The following is a 13,709-nucleotide window of genomic DNA, read 5'->3' as shown; positions in this document are numbered from 1 at the left end:
TATTAAAATAAAAATGTTCTTTAAACTATTTTGGTAATTAAAACTGACAAAATGCGTGAGCTCCTTTATTTACTGGAAGGATTTGCACACTGGCTGCACAATTTTTAAAGTAAAATAAAGAAATTTGAGTTGGAAAGAAGCAAGTTATTTTCTTTTGCGAGGGTGGGGAATCTGTGTTTTACTTGAAAACATGGACCATTCCGACATAAAATTCCTGATCCGAACACCCTAGATTTTATAAAGATGGTTGATATCCAGGTGAATATTTGCATACAAACTATTTTCTAAAAAAAGAATTTAGGTTGAAGCTTAATTATCTTAATATGAAAATGAAAGATGAGATAATATTATTTTGTCAACTGAGATTCATTCTATTTTTGCTATGTCAACATAGTGTGACCAATTGTAATTTGAATTTTGCTAATCCAATTGCAAAAATCTAAAAATTATTATTTCAGTTTACTTTTCTAATCTTTCATCACAGTTTATGTTCTTTAAAGTTGTCATCCTTTGCTTTTACATTATACAATCTATTAATGCTCCCTCTGAAGCACAGTTTCAAATGTGGTCTGACCAGTGCATTCCAAAGTCTCAGCAAAGGTTCAATTGATTCACTGTGCTTGCCATGCATCTCAACATTGCATAGTATTTTTTTTTATACATTGTTTGTCTACGAAATAATTTCTAATGCGATTCACTTATTATGAACCACTTTGGGGACACCTTGGGAAGTTGAAAGATCCATGTCTTTTAAAAGTAACAAGGCTACTGGCACTTCCCAATCCGTTTCTAAATTGTTAACTCTACTTCTCTTTATTATTTGTATACCCAATTGCAGTTAATTTATTCTGACCAGACAAAGCTGCAGCACCGTGATCAAGTTTCTGATTTTTGATCACTGCCCAGCAACTCCTGTTGAAAGTGTGCACACGGCGGCACGGTGGTTAGCACTGCTGCCTCGTTGCGGCAAAGACCCGGGTCCGATCCCTGCTCCGGTCACTGTCCGTGTGGAGTTTGCACATACTCCCCATGTCTGTGTGGGTCTCACCCTCACAACCCAAAGATGGTTTAGCAGGATAGGTGGATTGGCCTCATTAAATTTCCCCTTGATTGGGAAAAAAAGAACTGGGTACTCTAAATTTATATTAAAAAAAGTGTGCACACATGGGTGGACATATGGCGTAAATAAGGCTCAGTTATGAACTTTCCTGTGGTTAAATAGCTGCCAAAACGGAAAGCTCACACATGAGTAACAACCATAGAGGCAAGCTAATGAAGGGGGAACAACAAAGAATCAGGAATCTTCACAAAAGAAATGGAGGGGAAAAAAATTGACTGTGTTGAACAATATCTGTTTTAAAAGTATAGTAGATACTTTACATCACTTTATAAATGTTATTAAGATGGAACCTATTGAATTTACAGCTGTGCTGGCTGTACAGTTGGTCATTCATACTTGCTGAACTATGCTGCCTCGCAATCCTTCAAATTTAAAATCCCCAAGCCCCACATTTAAATGCTAGTATTGTTGTTAGCAGAATTGCATTGCCATCTTTCTCCATTGCCCTGGTTACACTGCAGAATTCAACCTCCACAGTTCCAAGATTTGGCTTTTTTTTCTACATGCCCTGCATACAATTTATTTGGATGGCTGGAATGGGATTAGTGGCTACTCATTAGAATGGACAGGAGGGGGCAGCACGGTGGCCTAATGGTTAGCACAACAGCCTCACAGCGCTGAGGTCCCAGGTTCGATCCCAGCTCTGGGTCACTGTCTGTGTGGAGTTTGCACATTCTCCCTGTTTCTGCATGGGTTTCGCCCCCAGAACCCAAAAATGTGCAGAGTAGGTGGATTGGCCACACTAAATTGCCCCTTAATTGGAAAAAATAATTGGATAATCTAAATTAAAAAAAAAAGAATGGATAGGAGGGGACAGCAGCAGCGAATAAGGTGACAGTCAACATTGGGACAATGGGAATTCAGTCGCAGGTCCAGCTACAGTTTCTATGAATGGAATGACTTCCCACTTTGTTGTGCTTTCAACACATTCAGGATGTCCAGTTATATTAGAATCCTCCTGCATCTGCACCAACATGACATCTAAAACAGGTGGCTCCAAGGAAATTTGCACTGGTTGTTAAAACAAGCTGCAGTCAGAAAGGGCCCTTTAATTCCAGTACAAATGATATGTAACATGTTCAGACCAAAAGATCCTATTCAATATGATGTTACGGATGCCTGGTCAGCTCTCAACAGTGGCTTAGAGACTGGACCAGAGCCATTTAAGTTTTAAGACGGTGTGGAAAGATTGATTCATTCCAGGAGTGATAGGAATTCCTGGAGGGTGGCACGGTGGTTAGTACTGCTGCCTTACAGCTCCAGGAAACCAGGTTTAATTCCGGCCTCTGGTGATAGTGTGGAGTTTGCACTTTCTCCCAGTGTCTGCGTGGGTTTCTCTCCGGGTGCTCCGGTTTCCTCCTACAGTCCAAAGATGTTCCACGTTAGGTGGATTGGCCATGCCAAATTGCCCCTCAGTAGGGTTACTGGGTTACAAGGACAGGGTTGAGGCTTGGGCCGGTGCAGACTTGATGGTCTGAATGGCCTCTTTCTGCACTGCATAATTCTATAATTTCTATAAGAAATAGGGCTTGGTTATTTTATAAAACAAACTATTAAAACAAAAGAAAACAATATTTAAACGGCAACCCTAACAATAACAGATTACACCAATTTCATAACCGTAACACACTAGTTCCCATTAAACAGCACTTTAAATAAATATGTCGCTCTTGTTCCACTGTTAGGGAAATTTGTTCTGAACGCTATTGCAAAGCTGGCCTCAGTGGCAACTTTCCTGACCTCTCTCGGTCGATTTCCAAAGCCTTCTCCTGTCCCTGTTCAAAACAGAATTCATTTTCTCTCCCTCTCCAAGCTCCCCCCTCAGCCCCTCAAACAAAGGTTCTCTTCTGGGGTTTGCAGACTTGACCCTATCATTGTTATCTTGACTGTGTGAATGCCTACATTCATTCAAAGAAAAGACAGAGTCATGCTATTGATATGCAACTAACCTCTCATTGATGGTCAAAGAAGCTATCAGACTGTAATGGGCTAATAGCTGGCCAGACAGGGGTGTCCCAAAGCACAATGGATCTGGGGCATCCGGTGTATTCACACTAGCAAGTTTAAGACTGCCTAGGATAATGTAATTTGGCCAGGTGTGGGCATATCCCTCTGACTCCATGCTAGCAGGTTGTTTTTTTTTAACCCCCCTTAGTCTGTTTAATCCTATATTGCCTGCTACATCTTGGATCTCATTTGTGGTCCCAAGTTCTTAATATGTCCCTCGCGTAACAAAAATTGATAAAAAACAAATTATTAGCCCAGTTCAATTCATTACTCAAAAGCAAAATATTACTGGCAGTGGATCTCTGCTGAAATCCTGCATGCTTAGGAATATACTCAAAATCTCTGGTGGTCAAATTAAATCTTTCTCTTGTTTCATCTTCTTGGAAAAGACAAGTGAACTAGAAGGAGCACACAACTAGCTGATGTATAAAAGCACAGCAGGCATAAATTAATGGGGAAGATTTTAAATAGTAGTACAATCCTTAAAGACTGGTTTTCAATTGTATTTTACTTAATAGCTTCCTGGATAGCCAAGTCTTTGGCCTTATTTACTTTTGAGCTGAACCCATCAGCAGTACAACCTTCGGTAAAGGATGACTGCTTCTTCATTGAAACCGCACTTCAGCTGGAATTTCAGATACCTAGAATTTTTAAAATATTTATTGCCGAGAAGCAGGGTCTGTTTGACAAAAGTTAAAAATGCCGAATAGAACTTCACTATTTAAACATTATCTGTGATCAAAACACTAATAAGCAAAGACCTGAGTTTCAGTAGCATTTCTGATCATTCTAGGCTGGTTGTCCTAAACAGCACCACCATGTGGCTAAGTACAACTATTTTCATGATTAAATAGTAGTTCGATGAGGAACGATTTCCATAGTGTTCCTTAATGCTCTTTCCTTGCTGTACTTGAAAAGCTATGATATAGCACAGCTCCCAAACAGGGAAACATCCCATTGGTATTTTTCATTCCTTGTGTCTCAATATGCAATTGTACTAAGTCTCAGCCTGTGAGCATGTTTGGTTTGCATTGCCGGGGCACTGTATAGAACATATTTTCACAAAGAACATTTTGAATGCTGACAGTATTTTGATTGAAGAAAATGGTTGTATAACAAAGCAAGTATAATATACAAGTCATCACCATTAATTCTCAGCCTGCCTTTCGTCTCCGGTTTCCTGATTAGCCTTTGGGCAAACGTTACTTTTTGACAACCAAATTTGATCCCCCTTCGTTTGTGATAGTAACAATTTCTGTACTCAATGCAAACTATTTTGTTTTCTCTATCAGCACTGTGCATGTCCTTCCAGGCTTTCTTTTAAATTAGGTTTCTCTGGTAGTACCGGATTACCACTTCCAAAGGGCGGGAAAACATAGCTGAATCCACCTGCCTTTTTAAAATCTAATTTCTAAATTATGTACATAAATGTTATTGCACTCTTTTGACCACTCAGGAAACCCAATATGAGAACAAGGAAAGCCTACCAAGGGGTAGCTTATAGTGCAAGTCTAACTGCTGCATTGGGATTAGGGGTTATGGGGAGAAAGCAGGAGAATGGGGATGAAAAATATCAGCCATGATTGAATGGCGGAGCAGATTCGATGGGCCGAGTGGCATAAATCTGCTCCTATGTCTTATGGTCTTAAGACCAATAAGGGGCTGTTTAGCACAGGGCTAAATCGCTGGCTTTGAAAGCAGACCAAGGCAGGCCAGCAGCATGGTTCAATTCCCGTAGCAGTCTCCCCGAACAGGCGGCGGAATGTGGCGACTAGGGACTTTTCACAGTAACTTGATTTGAAGCCTACTTGTGACAATAAGCAATTTCATTTCAATACTGGAACCACAGACTCCTTCAACATCATTACAGGCTTACGGCAAGCCTGCATATTCGCTTCATTTCTTATCCTCTTCGTTATTGATTTCATTATGAGGAAGGTGATGGTGGGTGCAGGCTTTGGCATCCTGGCAGCAACACTGGACCAGGATTTTGCTGGCTGAGAAATTCTACCTACTCCAAGACATGACCACCAGTCTTCGAGAGTAGCGGTGCCAAGGTTGGTCTACACATCGGCTGCGAGAAGACGGAAACAATGACAACTTGCCCAGCAAGACCTTCCCATCACCATTAGACAACAGAACACTTCCCTCCTCGAGAGCAACATCTCCAGGGAGGATGATGCAGAGATCGATGTTGACACAAAAATCTGCAAAACAATATCAGTCTTCTCGTGGATCCACACTGTGTGGGCATTCAGCACTACCAACACGGCCATGAAACTGCAACTCTATATGTCCAAAGGAGTACAAACTGCAACCAAAGCGAACATGGAAAAGAACAGCAAAGGTTTTACTTAAATTGGAGGTCTTTCACCAGCGCTGCCCAAGTAAGATTCTTGCATCATACTGAACTACAGTATCACCATTGAGCAAGTGCTGCAGAGGACTGGTCAGAAGTGCCTGCAGAACATTGATCGAGACATGACTGAGGCTGGTAGGGCACTTTTTTGCCTCCTGGATGTCCGTCCAGTCAGAGGTGCAGCAGAAGGGATGCAAACAGATGTTATCAGATGACAGGACTGGCCAAAGATGACCCTGTGGAGTTCACTTAAGAGGGACATTCAAGAGCGTGATATCACCTGGGTTGAAGCAAAAGATATTGTGATGGGTCGGGGCCGGTGTCTTGCTGCCCATAGTTCCTCTGGCCCCATGCAGGACAAAGTCTATGTTACACAAAGTACAGTGAATGCTTGGAACAGACTGTTTAAGAAGCAACCAAGGTTGATGCGGTTAGTAATTTCAAGAGGAAATTGGCAAGAAAATGACGTCAAATATATAAGAAATATGTGTACATTCTGCTTTTGAAGCAAGGAACTGATCAGATTTACCAAACTAATCTGGTATATTCCAACTGTATGAAAGATAGGTGAGTGGACTAAAGTTTGGCAGATGGAGTTTAACGTGGGTAAGTGTGAGGATATCCATTTTGGTCGAAAAAGTGGAAAGGCAACTTATTATCTAAATTGAGAGAAACTTTAAAGTGCTTTAGTGCAGAGGGATCTGGGTGTCCTCATGCATGAATTGTAAAAAACTAGATTGCAGATATAGCAGGCAATAAGAAAGGCAAATGTAATTTTGGCCTTTATAGCTAAAGGAATAGAGTATAAAAGTAGGGAAGTGTTGCTGCAACTGTACAGGGCATTGGTGAGACCGCACCTGGAGTACTGTGTACAGTTTTGGTCCCCTTACTTGAGGAGGGAAGCAGTTGTATTGGAGGAAGTTCAGAGGAGGTTCACTGGATTAATTCCCGAGAAGAGGGGTCTGTCTTATGAAGAGAGATTGAGCAGTTCAGGCCTATACTCTTGAGTTTAGAAGAATGAGAGGAGATCTAATTGAGTTCCATAAGGTGATGAAAGGTATTAACAAAGCAGATGTGGAGTGGATGTTGCTTCTTGTGGGGCAATCTAGAACGAAAGGTCATAGTTTTAGGATAAGGGGTAGCAGATTTCAAACAGAGGTGAGGAGAAATTACTTTTTGCAAAGTGTCTGTGGAACTCACCACTCCAGAGTGCGGTGGATGCCGGGACATTGAGTACATTTAAGTAGGAGGTAGAGAGATTTTTAATTAGTAATGAGTTGAAGGGTTATGGAGAACAGGCCGGAAAGTGGAGTTGAGGCCGAGATGAGATCAGCCACGATCGAATTGAATGGCGGGGGCAGGCTCGAGGGGCTGAATTGCCTACTCCTGCTCCGGGTTCTTAAATCTCTATTTCAGTATCTATTGCCAGTGTAATTGCTTTCAACTTTCTCTTCTTGCATTCGAGAACCATGGAACAGATGTAGTGGACATAGGGCACAAGTAGAGGATATAAAACATATATTTCCGAAATTGCAAAGATCGAGTCTGCTTGAACCACAATGTGTGGCCAGGACCAGTTATAGCAGGTTGGGAGAATCACCTGCAGCTGAGCTGATGACTGTGCAGCCACTCAGCAGCCGATTTCACCTTGATGGTGCCAAGTGGTCTCCGGCACACAAATGAAGTGCACCCTCGAATTGAACCACCATTTTAAATCAATCACAGTCCTCTGGGTGAACTTCCACGGTCTTTTTAAAACAAAGTGCAGGGCAGACACGAAAGAAAGAAATCATAGAATTTACTGTGCAGAAGGATGCCATTCGGCCCATCGAGCCTACACCGGCCCTTGGAAAGAGCACCCTACCTAAGCCCACACCTCCACCACATCCCTGTAAACCAGTAACCCCACTTAACCTTTTTGGACACTAAGGACAATTTAGCATGGCCAATCCACCTAACCCGCACACCTTTGGAGGAAACCGGAGCACCCGGAGGAAACCCACGCAGACATGGGGGAATGTACAGACTCCTCACAAACAGTGACCCAAGCCGGGAATCGAACCTGGGACCCTAGTGCTGTGAAGCAACTGTGCTAATCACTGTGCTGCCGTGCTGCCCCATTTGACACATGGACTCCACACGGACTGTGACCCGGGGCCAGGATCAAACCTGGGTCCTCGGGAGCCATGAAGCAGCAGTGCTAAGCAGTGCGCCACCCTGCCGCCCCTCTTTTGTATAACTTTAAAAAAAATTACATTTAGAGTACCCAATTTATCTTTTCCAATTAAGGGGCAATTTAGCGTGGCCAATTCACCTACCCTGAGTATCTTTGGGTTATGGGGGAGAAACCCACGCAGATACGGGGACAATGTGCAATCTCCACACGGACAGTGACCCAGAGCCGGGATCGTACCTGGGACCTCGGCGCTGTGAGGCGGCAGGGCTGAGGCAGCAGGGCTATCTCTTTTGTACAACTTAATATAGAACTCGAGCCCAGTTGAGATTGTTTACAATCTTTTCAATCATTCTTTTAAATTAACCTTGATATTCCAATTATGTTCACTTTAAAATAAATACACTTACCTCACAGAGCAGTAAGTCAATGATATGGAAGACCATATAGAGTGGGAACTTAGCAGTGAACAGAGTGAGAAACCATTGGGAGGCATACATGTGTGCTTCAAGACTGATGTTTAAGAAGTGGTTGTACAAATCTGGAATGTACTCCTGAAAGTAAAAACACCATTTATTAGCAGCAGATGTAGCAATGATCATTCTTGAAGTTAATGTGCACTCATTACATGTCAAGTACTAAAGTTACTTATCTTCCGACGACTCTTTACAGTCATAAACCATAAATTCTGTAAAATCATCTAAATAGATGGTTTTTGTTGGCACTATTTTCATCAGTCACACTGTGATATGTGAATTGCACCGTGCAATTTTTGTTAATTTATGCAAGAGAAGAGATGGTGACATCAACAACTTCAGGGTGTACAAAGTGTTTTACATCCAATGCAGCATTTTTGAAATGTACAGTGCAATTGAACGGAAAAATGTCAAAGTCTGGCATTGGGTATGTTTGGCGAGGTGTTTTGCGACGCCTGTGTTGGTGAGATTGTAGCCCGTATTCAACAACACTTAGTGCCAAAAATAAGGCCCCAGAAGATTCTCGACATTACAGGTTCCCTCGCCACCAGATTTCGCCTACTCCCGCTTCAGCAGCTCGCCACTAACAAGGGGGAGCTGCTTTTAAACAGTTCCTCACCACCCACTCCAGTCAACGCACAAGCATGGCAGCATGCAAGCTTGCTCCTCGCTTTGGACCAGCTGCAGGGCCAGCAATACTGCCTGGGAAACAGTTGCAGCAGCTGTCAGTGCAGGCAGCATGAACAGACGACAAACGACCTCCAACAAGCTACAAGAGTAAGTTACCACCTCTCTCCTGGCATCAGTTCCGCCTGCCACCCCTCAAATTCCCAACCACCCCTTTCCAAATCACTGGCTGACACATGACACCCTCCCCAGATCCGATCTTCGTGCCTGTAGACCCTCCCGACCCATCAAGCACGTGACTCACAATGCCCTCTCTTTGGCGCCACAGGAGAAGATAGCCCATAATAAACGGGAAAGGGCCAAGACGGGGTGTGGGGGTGCGGAGTCCTAGAGATCAGAGTCCTCACTTCCTATGAGGAACGGGCCTTGGAAATCATGGGGTTGGCCGAGGAGAGAGCAGACACTGACAGCATGGTTGGCCTGTGGTAGGGAGGTGAGGATCCACTGTCCCTTCACCCAGATGACCTGTCTCAAGTGAGTAATTGATGTCAGACAAAATGATCCTTCACTCGGACTGACAGCACGTCCATTGTCTCACAGGATCTCCATCTGAGCTCCAAGGAAACCACTCTCGCGGTGTCACAGCTATCACCCCACCTTCCATCAACGCAGAGACACACTCCTCGATTGCCGATGTTAGTGGACTAGTTTCTGGGGCACAATCTGGTAAGCACCACACAGTTGCTGATACACATCAGGTGGAGGCAGGAACATCCAAAGGAGTCAGCAGTCGTAGGTCTGCTGGATCCCAGGACTCAGCTGGGTCCCAGGCAGATGCCAAGCTTTTGGACAAGGTTCTCCTAGAGCTGATAGAGATGATAGGACACAACTGTGACATTCAGGAGGGAGTGTCAGTGACAGTCCAGTGACTACGAGACCGATTGAAGGAGTCCCAAAAGCTGCAGGCGCCAATAAGAAGTAGCACCAAAGCCAACACTGCTAGAGTGCTGACCGCAGAGGATGTCTGCGTCTTGAGTGGTGTTGTCCAAGGCATGGCTCAGTCTGTGACGACTATGGCTATGGGCCTCAACATCATTTCTCAGTCGTTGATGATGAGTCCCAAATGCAGCTGGACATTGCCAAGACACTGGAGAGCATGTCAAGTCACTGAGGAGCATCGCTGAGGGCATCGACACCATATTGCAGGATCCAGAACTGGCAGCAACAGGTAACTTAAGAGGCCTCAGAAGGTCACTCCAGCAGACCCTCCATGCCATGGAGTCCCCGAAGCCCTACGGGCACAATCAGAGAGGACAACGCGCTTGTGGTTACCCAGGGCCTGCCACTAAAGGAGACGACAGTGGTGTCTAATTATTCCGGATTCCCCCCCCCCCATCTAACACGGGCCCATCTCAAGGGCAGTAGGCAGACAGGGTGACACAGCGGCACCAGTGACACCGGTGTCGGATGAGACCCGCCGGCTCTAGGACCTCCATAGGGCGTCCACCAAGGGCATCAATGGATACTGAGAATGGAAAGCAACAGGCTGCCTCCACTTTGCTGTGCATCCTGGTAGCACGGTGGTATAGTGGTTAGCACTGTTGTTTCACAACTCCAGGGTCCCAGGTTCGATTCCCGACTTGGGTTACTGTGTGGAGTCTGCGCGTTCTCCCAGTGTCTGCGTGGGTTTCCTCCGGGTGCTCTGGTTTCCTCCCACAAGTCCTGAAAGACATGCTGCTAGGTAATTTGGACATTCTGAATTCTCCCTCCATGTAGCCAAAGAGGCACCGGAATGTGGCGACTAGGGGCCAACTAAAAGACCCCTGTGTGGCTTCCTGCGAGCGAGTCGGGTAATTCCCGGGAAGTTACTGCATTCGACTCCAGTCTCGTGAATGTGATTTAAATAAATGGAAATGAGGTTTCATGATACTCTCGCCATTTGTGGCGTGATCCGGATCTCGTGCTGGGAGCGGGTTGGGTGAAGTGCAAAATGGTTTGCACCCGGCGTGAATCTCGATTTTGGCCTTTCCGCTATTCACCCAGCCTGCCCGGATCAGTGCTGGGTGCAACACGGCAGTTGAATCACGTCCATCGTTATAAGGAAATATGATAGCTAATTTGTGCAGAGGAAGATTCCACAAGCAGTAAAGAGATAATGACCAGATTACCTACTAAAGGTATCTAAGCTGAAAATGCGCACATTACAGGAAAAAAGTAAATACCAAAATTACAATGCAAAGAGGAATAAAAAGCTGAGGAATTCCAAATTGGCAGCAGGAAATGAAATTTTAAAATGGGAGGTCACAAAAACTGATTTGAGTCAAATTGCTGCCGAAGTTCATCAAGCTGTGGATTACTAACTACAGAACTACGGTTTCCTTGAATATGGAATAGCTTAAAGATCCTCAGAACCATCAAGAGGCAAACAAACGAGGAGCCTCTGAGTTACTGAACAAAACTTAGTTGCCAGATGTCATTTTGGAAATCCGTGGAATTAAAATGTGTTTTTTCAATTTGATGTGAACTTCTGGAAGCGGCGTTTTGTTTAAGGTTGGGTTGTGGAATAATTAATCATTCAATAGCCAAACACCTCCTATTTAAAACAGACAAAGGATCCATTATGCTGTGCCTGTTATATGCTTAGCCTTGACAGGGCCACTTCTCCTAAGTGGTGTATTGGCATAAGAACCAAAGGTCTACAGTATTACATTGTTATGCACTTGAAACATCATGTAAGAACCAGAAGAAAATTTAGGTAGTTAGAGTCAAGGAAGGAATGGAACTGACTCTGCTACTTTGCTTTGAAGATCACGTTGGATTCAGAATAATCCTCAACCTCAGAAACATGAACAACAGGGCAAGGGGCGACACGGTCGCACAGTGCCTAGCACTGCTGCTTCACAGCGCCAGTGTCCCAGGTTCGATTCACTGCTCAGATCACTGTCTGTGCAGAATCTGCACGTTCTCCCTGTGTCTGCATGGGTTTCTTCTGGGTCCTCCGGTTTCCTCCCGCAAGTCTCGAAAGAAATGAAAATTGCTTATTGTCACAAGTAGGCTTCAATGAAGTTACTGTGAAAAGCCCCTAGTCGCCACATTCCGGCACCTGTCCGGGGAGGCTGGTACGGGAATTGAACCGTGCTGCTGGCCTGCTTGAAAAGCCAGCGATTTAGCACAGTGAGCATGTGCTGTTAGGTGAATTGGACATTCTGAATTCTCCCTCAGTGTACCCGAACAGGCGCCAGAGTATGGCGACTACAGGATTTTCACAATAACTTCATTGCAGTGTTAAATTGGACAATTATAAAGATTATTATTATTCATAAAAACTCAAGATGATCTCCCTACTCCCCATCTTTTAGGCAGTTTGCCTGTTTGTTCATCAACGATTTTAAGGTGACCTACTTTAACCGTCAGAAAATGTCATGGAAGGAATTACATTTTTTAATGGCCACTTCAGTACATCCAATTCAAATTTCTGCCCTTTGGTATCGACTGCACCCAAAGTATTTTTTGTAATGCATCAACGAGGTTAAACGTCCTATCGGCAAAATTCCCATTACTTATCTGCCTTCCCAGAAAAAAAAATGTTTTACTGTTATTCTGAGGTCACTTGAAGCCTTTTCAAAAACATGTAGATCTGCTGTAACTTTTTAGATCAAAACATACAACGCACTGTTTAAATAACCAGGTTAAATCTATTCACCAAATAAAATAAACGACTTATGTGGAAAGTATTTCACAGCACTGAGAACAGTCTACTGTACACCCATCTAAATGGTGGTTTTAGGAAATCGGAGTTTGCTGAAAATATGGCAATATATCTATAACTTGTAATAATAACAATGTTATATTATGTACAGACTGTACTTGCAAAATTTGCATTAAAATCATTCTATTTTAAGCAGCATTTTAAATACTGGCTCCATGGAGCCAAAAAACTGTAAGTCAGATCCATTTATAGTGTGTGTGAAATCTGATAATGATGTAAAAATATCAAGGAAAACAAAGGATCACCAACTGATCCAAAGGTAAAATTCCATACAGAAATCATTAGCATTGAGCCTTGTACATCTTGTATTTTTAGCAAATATTTAGTGGTTTAAAAGGTTAATCATATTCTAGAAAGAGGGAAATTTGGCAATCTACATAACACTTATTAAATTTATCTGTCCACATTTTACAAACGAAACAAAAATACCACGATACCCTCCAGGGAGGTGGACTTCTAACGCGGTGAGTAGCCAGAGATGCCGGGTGCATGTCCCACTCTAGAACCTGATGGCTCAAGGAAAGTGCATTCATAATGTGGCCAAAAAGGTTGAACATCAATCTGCAAATCCTTCCAATACATGCCAGCAGCAGGCAGTAAGTGCAGGGAAGATTCCTGGTCAGCCATGTGATGGAAAGAATATTGGAGTCTCTATCATCACTAGTCATAGCTCCAGACTACAACATGCATGTAGAAGTGCACAGCAACTCAGACTCCTTGGGGTCAGCTGGCTCAATTGGATCAGGCTGTGAACAGCACAGGGTTCATTCCCGTCCTGGTTGGGATGGATTTAGGACCTGTCTCCGTGCCCTACCCATGCTGTGGATCAGACCTGCCTTCGGTCAGAGAACTGAAGATGATCATTCTTCAGGGCTCAGAACAGAGTGTGACAGTACTATCCTTTTCTATTTTCTTCTTCTTTCTCTCCCAGCCTCCTTTTATATTGCACGATTCTGTGGGAAACAGAACGGGGTAACTGTTGGAAGTTTCGCTCTCTACTATTCTCAAATATGATAGTGGTCTGGGTTTGCTTGGTTTCTATCATTACTCTGCAATACTAACTACATCTATCGACTTTGACTCTTTTAAAAGCTCACATCAGTTCGAATGAATTTAGTTCCACGTTGCTCAGAATTTATTCAGATGACATAAAACCAAAATGGTACATTTTCGGTGTT

The 13,709-nt window shown here is 43.6% G+C and overlaps 1 protein-coding gene across 6 annotated transcripts in view; it reads right to left on the bottom strand.

Annotated features, from left to right (window-relative positions):
• Positions 1–13,709, bottom strand: part of LOC119955671 (rab GTPase-activating protein 1) — a 223,105-nt gene that overhangs the window by 35,355 nt on the left and 174,041 nt on the right. For all 6 annotated transcript variants that reach the window (XM_038782106.1, XM_038782110.1, XM_038782109.1 and 3 more), the window contains one exon: positions 8,070–8,213. In XM_038782106.1, the coding sequence (XP_038638034.1) occupies positions 8,070–8,213 (144 nt within the window). The remainder of the gene's footprint in view (positions 1–8,069; positions 8,214–13,709) is intronic.

Source organism: Scyliorhinus canicula, chromosome 21, assembly GCF_902713615.1.
Source record: "Scyliorhinus canicula chromosome 21, sScyCan1.1, whole genome shotgun sequence".
Taxonomy (NCBI): Eukaryota; Metazoa; Chordata; class Chondrichthyes; order Carcharhiniformes; family Scyliorhinidae; genus Scyliorhinus; species Scyliorhinus canicula.
This window is presented reverse-complemented; position numbering and strand designations above follow the sequence as displayed.